Source organism: Trachypithecus francoisi, unplaced genomic scaffold (genome assembly GCF_009764315.1).
Source record: "Trachypithecus francoisi isolate TF-2019V2 unplaced genomic scaffold, Tfra_2.0 Lachesis_group4, whole genome shotgun sequence".
Lineage (NCBI taxonomy): Eukaryota > Metazoa > Chordata > Mammalia > Primates > Cercopithecidae > Trachypithecus > Trachypithecus francoisi.
In genome coordinates this window covers 62941065-62963594 of record NW_022681469.1, presented here as the reverse complement: position 1 = coordinate 62963594, position 22530 = coordinate 62941065, and the positions used below count along the sequence as shown (strand labels likewise).

The 22530-nt window shown below is 35.4% G+C and overlaps 1 protein-coding gene across 1 annotated transcript in view; it reads left to right on the top strand.

Moving 5' to 3' along the window:
* PCLO (piccolo presynaptic cytomatrix protein) overlaps nt 1–22530 on the top strand; it is a 412169-nt gene that overhangs the window by 206795 nt on the left and 182844 nt on the right. Inside the window, exons 5-6 of the mRNA XM_033192933.1 lie at nt 2726–7808; nt 8176–10190. Of these exons, the coding sequence (XP_033048824.1) occupies nt 2726–7808; nt 8176–10190 (7098 nt within the window). The remainder of the gene's footprint in view (nt 1–2725; nt 7809–8175; nt 10191–22530) is intronic.

The window sequence follows — 22530 nt, the reverse complement described above, 5'->3', positions numbered from 1 at the left end:
TTAATTTCCCTTGTTACATTATATATGTCTGGTCCTAATCTTTTTTGTATAAGATCAGTATAGCCTTCAGAATCCGTTATATAAAACTGTAACTTTTTAAATGATCCTCTGAATTGTTACATATAACCATGGTCACATTTCTTTCATATATGCATAGTTTTATGACATTGTTACATATTTTAATATATGTAGACAGAAAATAAAGAATACACATGGCCAGGCCCGGTGGCTCACGCCTGTAATCCCAGAATTGTGGAAGGCCGAGGTGGGCAGATCACGAGGTCAGGAGTTCGAGACCAGCCTGACCAACATGGTGAAACCTGTCTCTATTAAAAATACAAAAATAAACCAGGCTTGGTGGCACACTCCTATAATCCCAGCTACTCAGGAGGCTGAGGCAGGAAAATGACTTGAACCCAGGAGGCAGAGGTTGCAGTGAGCCAAGATCAAGCCACTGCACTCCAGCCTGGCCAACAGAGCATGACTCCGTCTCAAAAAAAAAAAAAAAAATAACAAGAAGAATAAGAATACACATGACATCATGACATTATCAAACTCTGATTGTGAAAGATCATTTTTTGACTTTTTATTCATAAGGAGCTTAAGTACCCCACCCTCATCATGATGGTGTTTACTGTAATTCAGTAAAGGGAGGATGGGGCTAGGGTTAAAAAAAGACAAACAAGGAAGGACATTGAAATTATATTGAATTCCAAAAAATGTGCTCTGGCATTTTCTGGGATGTAATGAAATGGAAATTTCTCTCCACTATAACCATCCAGAAAGCATTTATTAGAAGGCAGCTTCACCGTTGCTTGCCACTTCAATATGAGAAAGGACCTGAAATGAGTTAAGTGCTCATCAACCCTCCTACTATAGTCTCACAACTGCAGATAAGGAATTATTTATTGGAAAGACTTTCAAATTGGTACAGTGTAGTTAATTCTAGGTGCACACTGAAGAGTAGGCATTACTTTTTGCTCTACAGTTGTTAAGAATATATCACACTGTCTTTTTTAATTGAGTAATATTGTAAATTCAGAAAAAGCATTTTACCCTATAATATGCTCAGGATAGATCATTGACCATGCATAATAAAGGTATATATTTGGATGAAAATGAATGTAAAATAAGCATCAAGCCAACAATATTTATATTTGATAACTCTAACTAGAAAAAGGAGAAGAAAAAAAGGAAGGAGGGAGGGAAGGATGGGGGAATGAGGGAGGAAGGATGGGGGAATGAGGGAGGGAAGGATGGGGGAATGAGGGAGGAAGGATGGGGGAATGAGGGAGGGAAGGATGGGGGAGGGAGGAAGGAAGGAAGGAAAGAAGGAAGGAAGGAAGGAAAGAAGGAAGGAAGGAAGGAAGGAAGGAAGGAAGGAAGGAAGAAAGGAGTATGTTTGTTGTGCAACCTTATATCTGTTTATTTGGGCCATAGTTAGATCAGAAGAGCTCATGCCAACTCACACACTGATAATATTGAGACAGTTCAAGATACAGATGTAATGGAATTAAGGTGGCCTCGTAGGCTAGCATGAGCTGTAGCATGCTCTTAGGCAGCTGTTCCCCTAACCCCTCCTTTCTGTAGGCTGTGAGACTATTGTGTCCTCCTTTAAACAGGACAACTAACTGAATCAGTTTTATTTTGCTCATATATATTTTTACTTAGCAAAAAAGTCTTCACGCAACAAGTCTCTATGTTTAATTTTTATTTAAGGCCTCTCTGATTCTTGAACCTAAATTGTCGTCATGGCATTATCATAGCCCAAGAAAGGCAACAAGTTCAGGGTTGTGGTGTGTCGCTAAGGGTCCCAGATCTCTGGAAAGCCCATGCTCGTGCTCACAAAAGCTATTTATTTTTTAAGGAAGCTGCTTTCCAAGATAAAACAAGATTTCAAAATCAGAAGGTATTTGTAAGTGACATTAGTGAAACACCTTTGAGATGGGATGCTGAAGATACATGTGATTAACAACTCTACAAAAAATTACAGCTGGATATTTCTCTTTAGCTGAACTGATAAGTCAGACCAATTATTGCATAACTTTTTCAAAGTACATAATTTATAAACATTCATTCAAAATGATATAGAGTAATGATATTAATAATATCAAGTATATATAGTGGTTCATAACTTTCAAAATGTCTTTTAAAAGCAATGCCTTGTTTGAATCATTTGACAAGAACGTTAACCATGTATTTGTGGTACCTGGCACATATGTTATTATGGCATGTTACTTGCTTTTTTTTTGGTTAGTGAATTCTCCAACATCCCTTACAACTTGCAGCCAGGCACAAAGCCCATTGTCTGATACTTTCTTGAACTTTACCTGACCTCATAATCCAAAAGTAAATTACGTTAATAGAAAATTTATCTTTAAACATCTTCATCACAATTTATAAACTTTATCCTAAAGCAAATTTATTGAGAAAAGTAATCATATTTTTTATGGAAAATGACATTGAAATGTGAAAGGGTATTTATGAAAGAAGATCAAATGTCATTGAGAATTGACATTTAGTGAAGTTTAGTTTAAATGGAAACTAACCTTATCAATGCATATCAACAATATTTTTCTCAAACTTTTAAAAAATACTCACATATGGTTGAAAAAAATTTCCAAAATTATTTTTCAGTTCCTAATAGTTATTTGATAGTAATGGAGAGGCCATGTTTTTAGTTTAACCATGTTAAGTTTTCCTGTATCTTTATCTCCCTGCTTAGGAAAAGGAAGATGACAAATCAGACACCTCAAGTTCTCAGCAGCCTAAAAGCCCCCAAGGTCTGAGTGACACGGGATATTCTTCTGATGGAATATCAAGCTCACTTGGTGAAATTCCAAGTCTTATTCCAACTGATGAAAAGGATATTCTCAAGGGACTCAAAAAGGACTCTTTTTCACAAGAAAGTAGCCCTTCCAGCCCCTCAGATTTGGCTAAATTAGAAAGTACAGTCCTGTCTATTTTGGAAGCTCAAGCAAGTACACTTGTTGATGAAAAGTCAGAAAAGAGAACACAACCCCATGAAGTTTCTCCTGAGCAGCCTAAAGACCAACAGAAAACTCAGAGTGTGTCTGAAACCTTGGAAATTACTATTTCAGAAGAAGGGATCAAAGAAACTCAAGAAGAAAGGAAAGACACTTTTAAAAAAGATAGCCAACAAGATATTCCTTCCAGCAAGGACCATAAAGAAAAGTCTGAGTTTGTTGATGACATAACTACTAGAAGAGAGCCTTATGATTCAGTTGAAGAGAGTAGTGAAAGTGAAAACTCACCTGTTCCACAAAGAAAACGAAGAACTAGTGTTGGCTCATCAAGCAGTGATGAGTATAAACAGGAAGACAGCCAAGGATCAGGGGCAGAGGAGGACTTCATTCGAAAACAAATCATAGAAATGAGTGCTGATGAAGATGCTTCAGGTTCTGAAGATGACGAGTTCATCAGGAACCAGCTCAAAGAGATTAGTAGTAGTACTGAGAGCCAGAAGAAGGAGGAAACCAAGGGAAAAGGCAAAATAACAGCAGGGAAACACAGACGACTGACTCGAAAAAGTAGCACAAGCATTGATGATGAGGTAGGAAGACGTCACTCATGGCATGATGAAGATGATGAAGCATTTGATGAAAATCACGAACTTAAATACAGAGAATCTAAAAGTCAGGAAAGTGAAGAACTTGTAGTTGCTGGAGGAGGAGGGCTACGCCGATTTAAAACAATTGAACTCAACAGTACAATAGCAGATAAATATTCTGCAGAGTCATCACAGAAAAAAACAAGTTTGTATTTTGAGGAAGAGCCAGAATTAGAAATGGAAAGCCTGACAGACTCACCTGAAGATAGGTCAAGGGGAGAGGGGTCTTCGAGTCTGCATGCTTCCAGCTTCACTCCTGGTACATCCCCTACATCAGTATCATCACTTGATGAGGACAGTGACAGTAGCCCGAGTCACAAAAAAGGAGAGAGCAAACAGCAACGCAAAGCTCGGCACAGATCACATGGCCCTCTTTTGCCTACTATTGAAGATTCTTCAGAGGAAGAAGAATTGAGAGAGGAAGAAGAATTATTAAAGGAGCAAGAAAAGCAGAGGGAAATAGAACAGCAACAAAGAAAGAGTTCTAGTAAAAAATCAAAGAAAGACAAAGACGAACTTCGAGCTCAGAGAAGAAGGGAAAGGCCAAAGACACCACCTAGTAATCTCTCTCCCATTGAAGATGCATCTCCAACAGAAGAGTTACGTCAGGCTGCAGAAATGGAGGAGCTCCATAGATCTTCTTGTTCTGAATATTCACCTAGCATAGAATCAGACCCAGAAGGTTTTGAAATAAGCCCGGAAAAAATAATAGAAGTACAAAAAGTTTATAAATTGCCCACAGCTGTGTCATTATACTCACCAACAGATGAGCAATCTATTATGCAGAAAGAAGGTAGCCAAAAGGCGTTAAAAAGTGCTGAGGAGATGTATGAAGAAATGATGCATAAAACACACAAATACAAAGCTTTTCCAGCTGCAAATGAACGAGATGAAGTGTTTGAAAAAGAGCCTTTGTACGGTGGAATGCTAATAGAGGATTATATTTATGAATCTTTAGTAGAAGACACGTACAATGGATCGGTAGATGGTAGTCTGCTAACAAGGCAAGAAGAAGAAAATGGATTTATGCAGCAGAGAGGAAGAGAGCAAAAGATAAGACTTTCAGAACAAATTTATGAAGATCCTATGCAGAAAATTACAGACCTCCAGAAAGAGTTTTATGAGTTAGAAAGCTTACATTCTGTTGTGCCTCAGGAAGATATTGTTTCAAGCTCTTTTATCATCCCAGAAAGCCATGAGATAGTGGACCTGGGTACTATGGTAACTTCTACAGATGAAGAAAAGAAACTACTAGATGCTGATGCTGCCTATGAAGAACTTATGAAGAGGCAACAGATGCAGTTAACACCTGGATCTAGCCCAACCCAGGCCCCCATCAGTGAGGATATGACAGAGTCCACCATGGACTTTGACAGAATGCCTGATGCATCTTTGACATCAAGTGTTCTCTCAGGAGCTTCTCTTACAGATTCGACCAGCAGTGCAACACTGTCTATCCCAGATGTTAAAATAACCCAACATTTTTCAACAGAAGAAATTGAGGATGAATATGTAACTGATTATACAAGAGAAATTCAAGAGATAATTGCCCATGAATCGCTGATTTTGACCTACTCGGAGCCTTCAGAAAGTGCTACATCTGTCCCACCCTCTGACACACCTTCTCTCACATCATCTGTTTCTTCGGTCTGTACCACAGATAGCTCTTCACCCATTACTACCCTGGATAGCATAACCACAGTTTATACAGAACCAGTGGACATGATAACTAAATTTGAGGATTCTGAGGAAATTTCTTCATCAACTTATTTTCCAGGCAGCATTATAGACTACCCAGAAGAAATAAGTGTATCTTTAGATCGGACTACCATATCGGATGGTAGAGCTAGTGCTGATCATATTATTTCCTTATCCGATATGGCATCTTCTATCATAGAATCTATAGCACCTAAACCTGAAGGGCCAGTTGCTGACACTATTTCTACTGACTTATCTATATCTGAAAAGGACCCAGTGAAGAAAGCCAAGAAGGAAACTGGGAATGGAATCATTCTGGAAGTTTTGGAAGCTTACAGAGATAAAAAGGAGTTGGAGGCCGAACTAACAAAAAGTAGCTTATCTGAAACTGTGTTTGATCACCCACCTTCTTCTGTAATAACCCTTCCAATGAAAGAGCAGCTTTCAACTACGTACTTTACATCTGGAGAGACCTTTGGTCAGGAAAAACCTGCGTCTCAGTTACCATCTGGCAGTCCTTATGTTTCCTCTCTTCCAACTAAACCTCGCCCATTCTTTAGAAGTTCTTCTTTGGACATATCAGCTCAACCTCCTCCCCCTCCTCCCCCTCCCCCTCCTCCTCCTCCTCCACCACCACCACCACCTCCTCCCCCACCACTTCCTCCACCAACTTCACCTAAACCAACTATTCTTCCTAAAAAAAAGTTAACAGTTACAGCTCCAGTGACTACAGCTACACCTCTGTTTGATGCTGTTACTACTGTAGAGACCACAACTGTTCTGAGAAGTAATGGATTACCTGTTACAAGAATATGTACCACTGCACCTCCTCCTGTTCCTCCTAAGCCATCTTCAATTCCATCTGGACTTGTATTTACCCACAGGCCTGAGCCAAGCAAACCTCCAATCGCCCCCAAACCAGTGATTCCTCAGCTTCCAGCAACTACACAAAAACCAACAGATATACACCCCAAACCAACAGGCCTATCTTTAACTTCAAGTATGACCTTAAATTTAGTGACTTCAGCAGATTATAAATTGCCTTCCCCTACCTCCCCACTTTCCCCACACTCCAACAAGTCCTCACCAAGATTTTCCAAATCCCTCACGGAAACTTATGTAGTTATTACATTGCCATCTGAACCTGGGACTCCAACAGATGCTTCTGCTAGTCAAGCAATTACCAGTTGGCCCTTGGGATCACCCTCCAAAGATCTGGTTTCTGTTGAACCTGTGTTTTCTGTAGTTCCTCCTATGACAGCTGTAGAAGTTCCAAGTTCATCAGAACAGACCTTCTATATCTCTGGAGCTTTACAGACATTTTCTGCTACCCCTGTCACAGCACCCTCTTCATTTCAAGCAGCTCCCATGTCAGTTACACAGTTTGTCACTACTGAAGTTTCCAAGACTGAGGTTTCAGCAACCGGAAGTACAGCTCCTAGTGTTGGTCTCAGCAGCATTTCCATAACAATTCCTCCAGAGCCTCTTGCTCTAGATAACCTACATTTAGAGAAGCCTCAGTATAAAGAAGATGGAAAATTGCAACTTGTTGGTGATGTAATTGATTTGCGTACGGTACCAAAGGTAGAAGTTGAAACAACTGATAAATGTATTGATCTTTCTGCTTCTACAATGGATGTGAAAAGGCAGATCACAACAAATGAAGTTTATGGGAAACAAATTAGTGCTGTCCAACCCTCTATTATAAATCTTAGTGTAACGTCATCAATAGTGACTCCTGTATCTCTGCCCACTGAGACAGTGACCTTTGTCACATGCACAGCTAGTGCAAGTTACACTACAGGCACAGAAAGCCTAATGGGTGTAGAACGTGCAATGACAACACCACTCCAGCTTACAACATCAAAGCATGCTGAGCCCCCATACAGGATACCAAGTGACCAGGTCTTTCCTATAGCTAGGGAAGAAGCGCCAATAAACTTATCTCTAGGTACTCCAGCACATGCAATGACATTGGCTGTTACAAAACCTGTCACTGCACCTCCTGTTGGTGTCACAAATGGATGGACTGATAGCACCATATCCCAGGGGATCACTGATGGGGAAGTAGTGGATCTCAGTACAACCAAGTCTCATAGAACAGTCGTAACAATGGATGAGTCTACTTCAAGTGTGATGACCAAAATAATAGAAGATGATGAAAAACCCGTTGACTTAACAGCAGGGAGAAGAGCTGTGTGCTGTGATGTGGTTTATAAATTACCGTTTGGAAGGAGCTGCACAGCACAGCAGCCTGCAACTACTCTTCCTGAGGATCGTTTTGGTTATAGGGATGACCACTATCAGTATGATCGATCAGGGCCATATGGTTATAGAGGGATTGGGGGAATGAAGCCTTCCATGTCTGACACAAATTTAGCAGAAGCTGGACATTTTTTCTATAAAAGTAAGAATGCTTTTGATTATTCTGAAGGAACTGACACAGCAGTAGATCTGACTTCAGGGAGAGTTACTACAGGTCAGTATGATGTGGCAGCAGACCTTTCCTTGAAATATAATTATGGTGTTCCTCATCTCATTTCAGGATGAAAATGTGGTTCCTTTTCCAGTTTTGTTACTTTTTCTCTTTCTTTGGATGTTTTAGCAGCATATTTTGGAGTACATGTGCGCTTTTGTTCCTTCATGTTAAAAAAAATTTTGTTCTGCTCAAAATCACCTGCATGTGCCTGCATGTTCAACATTGCTTTTATTCTGCATCTAATTAGGTTAACCTGTGGATTTGCATGCAGTCTCATTCATTATGTTCATCAAGATGAGAGGGTTTTCAAACTCAAAAAGCATCATTCATTCTGGGAACTGGACTATAACTCTGCCCTGTATTTCAGGTGAGGTAATGGATTATTCAAGCAAGACTACAGGTCCATATCCAGAAACACGACAAGTCATTTCAGGAGTTGGGATTAGTACCCCACAGTATTCCACAGCAAGAATGACACCACCGCCAGGACCCCAGTATTGTGTGGGGAGTGTTTTGAGGTCATCTAATGGTGTTGTCTATTCTTCAGTAGCAACTCCGACACCCTCTACATTTGCTATCACCACACAACCCGGCTCCATTTTCAGCACCACAGTGAGGGATTTGTCTGGTATTCATACAACTGATGCAGTGACTTCATTACCTGCCCTGCACCATAGCCAGCCAATGCCTAGATCATATTTTATAACAACAGGTACATCTGAAACGGACATTGCAGTAACTGGTATTGATATCAGTACCAGCTTGCAAACTATTACTATGGAGTCTCTTACTGCTGAGACAATAGACTCTGTTCCCACTTTAACCACAGCATCTGAAGTGTTTCCTGAAGTGGTGGGAGATGAAAGTACTCTTTTAATTGTCCCTGAAGAAGATAAACAACAGCAGCAGCTAGACTTGGAGCGTGAGCTCCTGGAGCTGGAGAAAATTAAGCAACAGCGCTTTGCTGAGGAATTGGAGTGGGAACGTCAGGAAATTCAAAGGTTCCGAGAACAAGAAAAGATCATGGTTCAGAAAAAGTTGGAGGAGCTGCAGTCTATGAAGCAACACCTTCTCTATCAGCAAGAAGAAGAGCGGCAAGCCCAGTTCATGATGAGGCAGGAGACGTTAGCTCAGCAACAGTTACAGCTTGAGCAGATTCAACAGCTGCAACAACAGCTTCACCAGCAGCTAGAGGAGCAAAAGATTCGGCAGATCTACCAGTATAACTATGACCCTTCTGGGACTGCTTCTCCACAAACCACTACAGAGCAGGCAATTTTGGAAGGTCAGTATGCTGCCCCAGAAGGCACTCAATTTTGGGCAACTGAAGATGCAACCACTACAGCTTCAGCTGTTGTGGCAATTGAAATACCACAAAGCCAAGGATGGTACACCGTTCAGTCTGATGGTGTTACTCAGTACATTGCCCCACCTGGTATCCTGAGCACTGTTTCAGAAATACCTCTAACAGATGTTGTTGTAAAAGAGGAAAAACAGCCCAAAAAGAGAAGTTCTGGAGCTAAAGTCCGAGGACAGTATGATGAAATGGGAGAAAATATGGCAGATGATCCCCGAAGTTTTAAAAAGATAGTGGACAGTGGTGTACAAACGGATGACGAAGATGCCACAGATCGGAGCTATGTGAGTAGGAGAAGGAGAACTAAAAAGAGTGTGGATACAAGCGTCCAAACTGATGATGAAGATCAGGATGAGTGGGATGTGCCTACTAGATCAAGGAGGAAAGCTCGTGTAGGGAAATATGGTGACAGCATGACAGAGGCTGACAAGACCAAACCCCTTTCCAAAGTCTCCAGCATAGCAGTTCAAACGGTAGCAGAGATATCTGTGCAAACTGAACCAGTTGGAACCATAAGAACACCCTCCATACGGGCACGAGTGGATGCCAAGGTAGAAATAATTAAACACATTTCAGCACCTGAAAAGACTTACAAAGGGGGCAGTTTAGGATGTCAAACAGAAGCAGATTCAGACACACAAAGTCCTCAATATCTGAGTGCCACATCTCCACCCAAAGACAAGAAACGCCCAACACCTTTAGAGATTGGTTATTCATCTCACCTCCGGGCAGATTCCACAGTACAGCTGGCTCCTTCCCCACCCAAATCTCCCAAAGTCCTTTATTCACCCATCTCACCACTTTCACCAGGCAAAGCCTTAGAATCAGCCTTTGTACCTTATGAAAAACCCCTCCCTGATGATATAAGTCCACAGAAAGTACTGCATCCAGATATGGCTAAAGTTCCCCCAGCAAGTCCTAAGGCAGCCAAGATGATGCAGCGTTCTATGTCTGACCCCAAGCCTCTGAGTCCAACAGCAGACGAAAGTTCCAGGGCTCCTTTTCAGTATACTGAGGGCTATACGGTAAGAGTGATTCTTTTCAGTTGGAAGGCAATGGATGAGTTGTTAATCATGTGTTTTCAGACTTTTAGGAGGCAATCAGGCTCTTGGTACCTTAGAAACCTAATACTAGATTAGAGTGAAGATAATTGCCTTAGAAATTTACACTATATGTGTGTGTGCGTGCGTGTGTGTGTGTAGAAAACCATACATTCCTTAAAAATACCAAAGAAAGAAAACATATTATGTGAAGACAATGATTTTATTATTTTAAGACAATGAAATCAATAGTCTTATTCTTATATCAAAATCTCCCAAATGCCAACTGTAACTGTGATTTCAGTAAACATAATATTCATTTTCAGGCATTATAGGAAACATTAAACACATAATGCAAAAGGTGACTGTAAATTTAGTCCATGGATATTTAGTGGGAGAGATCATCTGGTCAGTATCCTTTTCCTCCAGCCAGAATGTTTTCATTAAAAGGCTTGGAACACTTACTGGTCAAAAGAGAACATTTTTGAGGCAGGCAGATAAAAGTGTAATATAATCATCATAGTTCATCCATGCTTATTTTATTTCTGGCAACTTTATTAATCTAAACTCATGTAAACCTTAGTCCTAGTGCTCACAGAAGCGAAAATAATTTTTCATGTTTCTTTGGATAATATAAATTAATTATTTTCAAATATATAGATATGCTTCAAGGGGAAAAGAACATATACAGATGTATCTATGAAGATCTGTATAACAGAGAATAAGAAATGTTGATAATCAGATATAAACCAGATATTTCCTACTTAAGAAAATCTAATATACATAACTATCCAGAAAGTGATTGACAGATGTAATAGCTCAATTTAGAACAAGACTTCTGTTCAAATTAGAAGTTCCCCTAATGCATGATTACTGAGTTCTAGGTTTTGAACCCTGAAGCTTCTAAGTAGGTTTTTCTGAGATAGTGTTACATTTCCACTGACCCATATGTGTTAAACACTGGCTGTGGGCTGAAAAATATGTCATGATATATGACTCTAAGTCTACTTGTAGGTATATAGCCATCAGTGGTCATAATAGTAAATTATAAATTTGTGTTTGTTTTCTAGTTTTCTAGTAGAATTGCATTATTACATATTTTTCCCAAGTAGTATAAGCTAAAAATAAAGCTGTCTTCACGTCAAGGGGAGAGATAATAACTATAGAATCAGGAAACCTCTGGTATATTGAGATTTCATCCAGTATACAGAGAATTATTTCATGCGTAGTGTTGTTTCCAAAATTTAATCCATTAATATTGTTGAAAAGTGATTTTTAAGTTAGTTATAATATATAGGTTTTTTTATAAGTTTGTTCTAGAAATTCACTTAAAGAGTTATGTGAACAACTTTGAAATATGATTTTTGGCAATATTTTCAAAGCAATAGTGAAGACTTCCATTACTACAAAGAACAGGCTTTCCAGGTGGAATATTTACTATTTACATAATGTGTATCCCTGTACCCTTAATTCAAATGAACTCAGCTAACAAAGAGTCTCAAGTTATCAATATTTTTTTCCTCACAAAGTATGTACTTTAGATTTGGAAATGTATCCATTTGGAAAATTGATACAATGGGTTGTAAAGGTTGTATTACTGATTGTGTCAGCAATATTGATAAGCTAATCATAAAGGAAGTTGAGTAGAATTAGCAAATAATACCCAGAATCTGAAAAACCCTAGATGTTTTGAGCCTCAAAGCACAATTCAGTGGTTCTTTTTTCCAGTGGGTCAAGTTAAATCCATACTTTAATATGGAATAGTACAAATTCAAAGGTATTGTCTTATTACATGCACAGGTAGATCATTTTATACACAGGCAGTGTTTTTAACACTCTAGAGACTATGAGTCTAAGATGTGAATTTTATAATTTCTAGGCAAATGTCTAGACATACTTTGAGCCTATTTTAAAGTAAATAAATTTCTTAATTATATGTGTGAATTACTAAGTATTAACTATACTGAAAAAAATAATTTCCTTAGGGATATTCGTAGTAATGTGAATTTAAGAAGGCTAGCTCAGTAGTTTATAGGTTGTTAATTTTCACAGACCAGTAAGACTGAAAAAACTTACACCACTCAGTAGGCACTGAAACAACACTGTGACACATATAATACAGGTTAAAAGATAAGTTTTATACTCTATCAGATTCTGAATCAATCTGCCCTCCTCCTGAAAGTGTCAGGAGAGGTTGCAAAGAAGAGGTCTGAGTCATGAAGATTGAGACCTCTGCTGGACCATGAAGAGAAAAATGAAGGTCATTGTAACTAGAGGGAATAAATGGACAAAGTTTCAGATTGATGAACAGACATAAAGCAAAGAGGAGGAGAAAAGGGTTTACTGTAAATACAACCAGAAAGTCGAGTGAGGGCCAGGTCACTGGAGATCTAATCTGCTGCCTTACAAAGTTTGGATTTATTTCCTGTGACTATGAGGATCATAGACCAGAACCACCATCATCTTTTTTTTAGAATGTGCACAGCCCTTGGACTCCTTCTACACTTGCCTTCACTACCATCAATTCTCTAAACAGCACCTAGAGTGATTTCTTAAAATGTACATCAGATTATATTACTTGCAGCATAAACTCTATTAAGATCTCATCAAATTCAAAATACATTAGAAATTTCTTAACAAGGCCACATGTGGTGTGATCTCTGCTTGTTTCATGACCTTATTGGTCACTCTCCAAATTTTTCCCCTCCTCACTCTGCTCCGACCATAGGCCGTGCTGTTCTTTGGATGTGCCAACCTCACCCCCACCCAGGGCACATGTCTGTGCCTCTCTCTCCCCAGATATATGTATGCTCACTCCTACATACAGATTTCTGTTCAGAGTGCTGGCATTACAGGCGTGAGCCACCGCACCTGGCCCAGTGTTAGAATTTTTACTTTTGTTTCCTGTTTGTTTTTCTTCCATTTTGTACATGGACCACACTATACTTTCTCCATTTATTTCCATCTAGTATTTTTGCATGTATCTGTGGATTATCTCTAGCATCATGTTTATGAGGATTCCATAAACCAGAGCTCCAAAATGCCTTCCTTACGCCCTTTCTCTTTCTTCTGCACAATGAGACTAATTTACATCCTAACCCAGATGATCAATAACTTCAATCAGAAGGTTAGTGTAGCATGCTGTCTACAAAGTCGGGGAGAAAAGTGACATTATCTATTGCATAGCAATGTAAATTCAAAGAATTTTTTAGAGCTAGAAGTTACCTAATCTTGAAATAAATTTTCAAGATTTATCTCTCTTAAAGTATAACATTTTTCTTAGTGATTTTTCTATCAAAAAAATAGTTTGTATATTTCAGAAATATCACATTTTGGCAATGATAGGACACACTACTTTTTGTGCTAAAAAAATAGCTACAATTAAAATGTTATCACCTCTATGTGGCCTTAAAAGTACATAGGCTATTAATTGTTGAAGCTATTCCGTCCCCTTAGACTTGTTTAACAATTTTAGAAAGTTTTTAGTAATAGGCAAACTTCTTATTAAAATCTTTTTGTTCTAGTGTTTAAGCCAGTATCCTATTTCAAAGCAGATGGCATTCATGAGCTGATTTTTACAAGAATATGCTTTGCCTCACTGATTGCTGTTTTGATAGCTATTTTTAAAATTTTTGGAATCCTTTAATGTCTATTTCTGAAAGTAATTTCCATAACCTAAATTGAGAGATTGTATTTCTGTCAATTTTTCCAGAGTATAATGATTTAAGAAATAATGGCTCTGGTAGCCAAATGTGATTTGAATAATAATAATATTTATTAGAGGTTATTTTTCATTATTTTCTTTGACAAGCAATATAAGAAAGCAGTCTATTAAAACTAACTTTAAAACTGTTTTATAATGGTGGTATTTATGTATGTCAGAAAAAATCATATATTAAAGATTAGCTTTGTAAATAATAGAAGCCTCATCTTTCTATAGCTTTTACCTTCTTCATTATTAATGTTTTTCTCATGATACTTCTTCTTGATTAAAATATTGCATTTTAACATCCAACTGTTTTAAAATTAAAATACAAAGTATTATTTTGAAGTATTTTTAAAAATAAATGGCAGTAAAATAATTTATAGTCATTAGTGATTGGAAAGATATTATTTAAAAAACCAATTAAAACAAATGTACACAGGTATACAAATGTCAGTGAGTCAGAACCAGAAAGCTTTTAAGTTGATCTCAGCAATTTAGTATTCAGTAGTTAACATTGCTATTCACTATAATAAATATCTAAGGATTAATTTTGAAAGAAAACTTTTTATAAAGAAGGAAAAGATTTTCAGAAAAAAATCAAATCATTTGTGTTATCCTTTCCAGAATCCAAATTTCAAAATAGGCAAATTAACACGATTCTGAGAAACAAATTATATTCTTATTGTACATTAAAAGACTTCTGTCAAAAGCATAAAACTAAATATTATGAAATGCCAGTTTAACATGGGAGGGTTCCAACTTAATAGAGCATTGAGTATTACTGAAACAGTTTAAAACCAGAGCACTATTTAACAGCAATTAGTTTCCTATGTATTTCAGATATTAGTTTCTTAACAGTTCACTACCCTTTCTATTTCGAACATTGTGTACTTTATAATTGACTCAAGCAATGATGTGATCTCAGTCGATTGCAACCTCCGCCTCCCGGATTCAAATGATTCTCTTGCCTCAGCCTCCCGAATAGCTGGGCATAAAAGCACCCGCTGTGATGCCCAGTTAATTTTTGTATTTTTAGTAGAGATAGGGTTTCACCATGTTGGCCAGGCTAGTCTTGAACGCCTGACCTCAAGTGATCCTTCAGCCTTGGCCTCCCAGAATGTTGGGATTACAGGCATGAGCCACTGTGCCCAGCCACACTTTTGTATATCTGTTTATATTTCTACACATTACTAATTATTTAGGATTCTATATTATGCTACATTAAGTCTTACTGGGAAAAATGAATAAGCAACTAAAAGGATTATAATATAAAAATTTGGAAAAGTGTGGGGTATATTTTGAAATATAAGATATGTGACATCACAATTCTAATACTTGTTTGACACTCTCTTAACATATTTAATATTATACCTTATTGATAGGCATATATGCATATACATATATACATTAAAACATTACTTTTATAGTCTCATGTAACTAATAAAATATTTTCACCTGCAGTTGCTTGGTTGTGATCCAAACCACTTGTTTTCTGTAGGCATTGTGTTTCTTTTATTTCATATTTTAAAGATGAGGCATGTGAAGCCTAGATCAATGTCCTTTGCACACTTGTACCTACTCAACAGCAATTTTATTTGCACTAAACAAGACCCCACTATTAACAGCTTTTTTTCTCCTGGTACTCTTAAGTATTGCAAATTATATGTAGAGTTTTAATTAGGAGAGAACTTGAACAAGTGTGGTGTGGTAAGGGGAGTCTTTTTCTAAATGTTTTAAGTTATTTTTTAAAAATGTTATGAGTACATAGTAGGTGACTATAGACAGTAACAACTTAATTGTATATTTTAAAATTACATAAAGAAGGTAAGGTGAGTCTTAGATGAACTGGCTAAATAAACTGAAGTTCTTTAGCCTGAAGCTTTAAACAACAAAGGGATTTTCTTCTATTTTAATTTCACCTAAAGAACAAGTTGCAAAGAATTCAAATTAAAGCATTAAAAAAAACCTTAATGATTGAAAGCAATATAAGAAATCATTAATGCAGATTATAGAACTGATGTCTCAGTATGTTTTTGGCTAAAAAAGGAGTACTTCTAATTTTATAAAATGGCAAATAAGAGCTTAGCCTGTGAAGAATGATAAATAACTCTCTTGAGGGCGTAAAAGTTCATTAAAAATAGATTTGAAGCTAAAGATGATTATCCTTGCCATTCCCTCTTCCTTTCTTTCCAATCAAATGATTAAATATAAATGTGAGAAAAAATACAATATTGTTTTAGCTCTCTAATAAATCATTTTAACTACATGAATAAACTACTAGATTGGATCAAATCTAAATGTCTGATCCATTAGATTTTTTTTTTATATTTTTTAGATTTTTGTGGTACATGGTACATATATTTATGGGGTATATGGGATATTTTGATACAAGCATACAATGTGTAATAATCACATCAGGATAAATGGGATATCCATTTCCTCAAGGATTTATCTTTTGTGTTACAAACCATCCAATTATACTCTCTTAGTTATATTTTTAAATGTACAATTAAATTATCTTTTTTTTTTTTAACATGACAGGAGCAAGGCAAGTCTCCATTGTTTCTTCTGACAAAATTCAGTGCTAATCAAAGAACTGTCTCCAGGCATAGGGGCTGCTAGTATGTTTTAGCCATTAGCTTCCTTAAACTGTAAGCTGAAACCATTGTTTAAAGTACCAATTAATGTTCATTGTAAAGAGTTTCAAAATACTTTTTCAAGGAGTCAACATCACAACATTAATTTTTCCTTTTGACATGAATAAATGTGCATAAATGTATTCAGTGTGACACATATTAAAATGATAGAAATCATTCTAATAAAAACAACAATGGTATTGTATTTAGAAAAACCTCTGCTGGTGATTTCAATCAGTTCACTTGTGGCAGGAGTCGAGCCTATAAATGCTCTCTCAACTGCACACCAACCAACATGCTCAGATTTCATTGATTATCCATTTGGAAAATTATCTAATCGGCCATTCATTTATACAGCCATTCTCATGGCACTGGATGTGTAGAACTGAGAATTGAAAGGAAAAGTTAACCTCTTAAAATGACATTTAGTAAAAATGTTTTCATTTTAATATAAGTCCATAGGCTTTAAATTCTAGAGGACTGAATAAAATATTTCTTGTCATTGATTTAATTTAATTTACCATCTTTTAATCAAAAGTGAATAGTATTGTCTTCTAAAGAACTAAATGTTTCTGCAGTTTATATGAAATAAGGGCCATGTTCAGGCACTTTCAAAAAAATCTTTGTTATTTAATTTTAAGGGAGCTATTTCACATGGTTTAGGTTTATGAAGAACAAATATTTCTTCTTCTTAAAAAATATATTTATATTTACATATTTATATATAATTAATATACATTTTATGTATAATATATAATTCCAGTGGAAAATATATCTATATGTATTTCCAGTGGAAAATATATCTATATTTATCTATCTCTATATATATATTTCCAGTGGAAAATATGTATTTCCAGTGGAAAAAATAATATATATATATTTCCAGTGATAAAATGTATATATATACACATATATATACAAAATATATATATGTATTTCCGGTGACAAAAATGTATATATATTTCCACACACACACATCCCTGAACTATTTTAATTTCATATTCCAAGGTTGTGTTCTAGGCTAAGCAATAATCAATGAACAAGAAACAAAACACAGTAGAGATTACTGTAATTTTGAGCTTAGGGATTTCAAGATTGTAAACATAAAATATATTTACCTCAACATAATTTAGTGAAGGCTTTGTGTCACTATTAAAATTGCCATGTTTACCATGGCTTTTGATAGGTAATTATTTAATCATTCTTCAAATTGGTAATGATCTGATGCTTTAGAAAATATATCATATAACAATCATAATTCTAATACCCCATGTCCAGAAATGTAAAATAGAGATTTACATTTTGCAGCATTTAAAATAAAGTTAATTTTTTTCTGACGAGAGTACCAATAAGTAAATATTTTATAGAAGCATTAGAATCACTACAGTCTCTCTTTATGGACCAATGATTTGCTGTAAGAATGGAATATTTCGCTGGCAAATGGTATTACAACATTAAGCATCCAGAGTACAAAGGAATGACTGCTGAAAAGAAAAAGGGGAATATGCATTTTACTATTTTTAATTTACATTTATGTTTTAAGAGAAGTTTTCATTGTTAATTCTTGGAAATTATTGTTAACCTGTTATTCTACTTCAGACTGCCCACTTAAGCTATTTAACACATTTTCTGATAAAGGAATATAGTCATTTTCTCATTGTAGCATATTAGAAATGTAAATGATTTTGCCCTTTGAAAAAGGAAACAACATTAGGTAGTCGTACATAACAGTTAGTATCTTAGTCCAACAGCACCATATAAAAGTTAAATGGTATAAAAAAAGAAAATCAGAGCTATCTATATTCATTTTCTAGTGATCTGATCTGTTATTTTCATCCTTATATTATCATGTTTTAGTAATAGTCTTTAAGTCAATGTTTTTAAATTTCTTCATTGTTTCTCCTTATGCTCACTGGTCACCAGTCCTTCCTTTAACCTAGCTAAGAGCATATGGGCAAAAGCTGCCCCAATAATTTTTTGAAATAGGAACTACAAAAAGTGTGGCTTTAAATTTTAGTCATAACTTGACATTGGGAGACTAAAAGGAAGAGAAAAAGGAGGCCATCTGTACCTTTAAGCATTTTCTTTTCTGCTAGAAAAATAACCAAGAAAATATAATGTTGAATGAAGCAACAAACCAGTTAAAAAATACATGTATAGCAATGTGCCTTTCTAACAAACATGTAAAAACTTAGAAACATAGTGTCTTGCTTCTAAGACATGTGCTTTAAATATTATACCCTTGTAGTTAATAAATATTTCACTTTACAACACTGAAATGTCAAAATGTAATGTATTCTTTAAAGCAAATTAATCATTTCTGTATTTCTTACTGATAGTGTTTTATTCCAAGTCTTCATAGTCCTTGGAAGAGAATGGCTCTTGCATTTAAATGTCTAGCATGGCCCATAATGCTTTATGTTGTTTTCAAAGCCATGACTCTTAAATGTCCTGTCATTGACTTTGTCATTCAAATAGACCTTAGATATGTATCTACAAGTAGTAGAAGATAACTTTGTTGGTTGGGTTCTGTAACTCAAAATACCCATTAGCAAAGTTCTCAGATTTGGAATCTAATGTGGAGATACCTTCATGTGATTAAAAAGGGAGAATACCTATTGTTACTTTAATCTCATAGCAAGAAGGACAAAACACAACTGAAATTTGGGGGTAAATTATTTAATCACACCTTCAACATATGTAATTCTGTATTAATGAAACACGAAAGTAAAGTTTGGGTGGTATTGGTTAATTGCTTGCAATTGAGTCTATTCTCTCCTTTAATAACAGAGTGACTGAAATAGAGCCTGCTGGTGGATAACATTGTAAATATTATAAAAAGGGAAAAACTATTGATTTCTTTTTAATATTTACCTAGCATTGAGCATTTAAAATATGCAATGGGATACTATTGCCAAAATTAGATAAAGTTTCCAAAAACACATCAGATCATAATTACTCAGATGAGAAGTAGAGTTTATAATATTCTAGTTAGCACTATGCCAAAGATTTTGAATAGTTCAAGGAAATGGTACGATTTAGAAATTTGAGGATTTTTATTTTCTACCACTGAAATAATTAAACATATTTTAAAAATACTACAGTAGAGTTTATTATTTTACACAAAGTGAGGCACAACATTGTTTGCCAAATGCAAAAAACTGTAGTATAGATGTTACCATGAAATGTGACATTAAAACACAATTTTCACAAAAACATGTAGGTTTCAAAAGTAAAAGCATTTTAAAATGTGCATAGGTTTTGTTTATATCTCAAAATTTGGACAGTAATGATACCTTTTAAAGGACTGCTATTTTAATTGAGGTGAAATTCACACAACATAAAAATTAACCATTTAAAAATGAAAACTTCAGTGACAAATTCAGTACATTTTAATGTGGTACAATCACCACTACCTCTATCTAGTTCCAAAACATTTTCATCATACCAAAAGAAAATCCTATACCCATTCAGCCATTACTTTCCATTCCCTTCCCTGCTTAGCCTCTGTCAACTACCAATCTGTTTTTGTCTGTATGGATTTACCTATTCTAGATAAATACAAATGGATTCATACAGTATGTGGCCTTTTGTCATGGGCTTCTGTCACTTCAAATAACATTTCCTACGTTCATCTACTTTGTAGCAAGTATCAGTACTTTATTCCTTTAAATAGTTGAATTCCATTTTATTCTATGTGCCACAGTTTGTTTATTCATTCATCTACTGATGAATATATTGGCTATTGAGAATCATGGTTCTATAAATGTTAATACACAAGTATTTGTTTGTGTATCTGTTTATAATTTTAAGGGTATATGCCTAGGAATAGCTAACTCCTGGGTGTTACAGTAATTCCATATTTAACTTTTTGAAGAACTGTCAACCTCTGCCGTAGAAGTTGAACCATTTTACATTCCCATCAGCAATGTACAAGGGTTGCAATTTCTCTGCATCCTTTCCAATACTTATTTTCCTTTTTAAAGTAAATATTATTATAACTATCCTAGTGGATGTGAATTGGTATCTCATTGTGATTGTGATTTTCATTCTTCTAATGACTGATGATGTTGAGCATCTTTTTAGGTGCTTCTTTGCCATTCATATTTCTTATGTGAAGTAACTATTCAAGCTTTTTGCCCACGTTTTAATTGGATTGTTTGTCTTTTTGTTGTTTAATTTTTACATATTTGAGAATTTTATAGTTTTGCTTAATTGATTTCTAGCTTCATTCCTTAATTTATTGATTTTTAACTTCATTCCATTGTGGTCCAAGAAGGCACTTTGTATGATTTCAACTTTTTAAAATTTATCGAGACTTGCTTTGTGGCCTAACATATAGTCTATCTAGAGACTCTTCCAAGTGCACCTGAGAGAAATGTGCAGTTTGCTGTTTGGTGGAGTATTCTATATGTGTCTATGAGGTCTACTGTTTACCATGTTGTTCAAGTTCTGTATTTCCTAGTGGATCTTCACTTAGATGTTGTATCCAAGCTAGAGAATGGAGGATTATAGGAGAATGAACCAAAACATCACAATGCTTTCTTACTGAACTTTAGAACCTTCTTTCTTCATTAAGCCCTCTTCTGTTTTCTGTTTTTGATTGGATTCCAGAGTTCTAGAAAGGTTGATTCTGTCAGTTTTTGCCAGCTTAATTTTTGCTTTAATAGAGGAATCAATTCCTGAAGTTCTGAACTCTGCCATTTCTATGATCTTACTCCAATCGTGACATAGAATCTTGATTTATAATTTGCTCTGTCTTCATTGAAATGAAGTTTCACTTTTGGCATAAATGTAATAATTGATAGCTTACCCATTTCACTTTTAGCTTCATGTGAAGATGTAGTGAAGTGTATTAAACTTATCTTTGTTTAGACATAGATTTTTTTAACTTTAAACAAAAGTGTGAACTGTGTGTTGTAGAGGTTTTTTGTTGCTTTTTTGCTGTGTGAAAAGCAACACACATAACTGCATTTGATTCTTAATATAATAGTAACTATAATAACAGGTATTTAATGGGTGTTTCCTATATCCAAGCAAACTACTAGGTACTTGAAAGAACTCAGCTCATTTTATCTTTGCAGCAAACCAATGAAATGTAGGTATTTGATCTTTAATTTACAAAGTCAAAAAACTGAGAATAAAGAATATTGAGTTGTTGAAGGCTATCCTGAACAAGTAAATTCCAAAGACATGATTAAATTTGTATGTCTGAGTGCAAATCCTAATTTTTTTTTTTTAGTATACCAGGCTGCTTGCTTCCTGGTCACTCTATATATGGTCTTACCTACATTTTTTCTAATGAGTCATTATTAAATTAGATGGTAAAGTCCAAGGATTGTCCTTATTTTAGGAAAGGCATTTAGCTTATGAATTTTTTAGCGCTTATATGAAAAAAATCATAATTTGTATTGACTTCTCATAAGCATAGTCGGTAATATAATATGCATGCTAAAATATTACAGATTTTCTAATCAGAAGGAATTTTGAGTGATACTATTAGAGAATTATGGCTTTTGTTATTAAGAAATGTGTATTATAATAACAATTAGCCATTTATACTATCTACCATTTATTGAGTGCTTAGTAGTAGTATTTTTATGTAAGTGCTATTATGTAAAAATATGTTTTATCAATTGAAAATAATTGTTGTTATGGTTAGAAATATATATCTATTTTCTGTTTCTCTTGGAGCAAAGACAGGTGGACATAGATAAATATAAATCTAGAGATCTTGACTTTGCAGGTAATATACCACATAATTTTTTTCCTAGACATGCTCTGAAATTTTCTGAAGCTTTGAAGCCACCATACTGTGGAATTGGAAAGCTAGGTGAAATCTCAACACTGCAGTTTCATATTAGAACACATACTTGTCAAGCAGTCATAAATTTAGGAAAGCAATTATTATTTGTTTTCATCTTAAGATAAGTGAAAATAAACATTGTTAGACTAAATATATATATTACCACTTAATCAAATT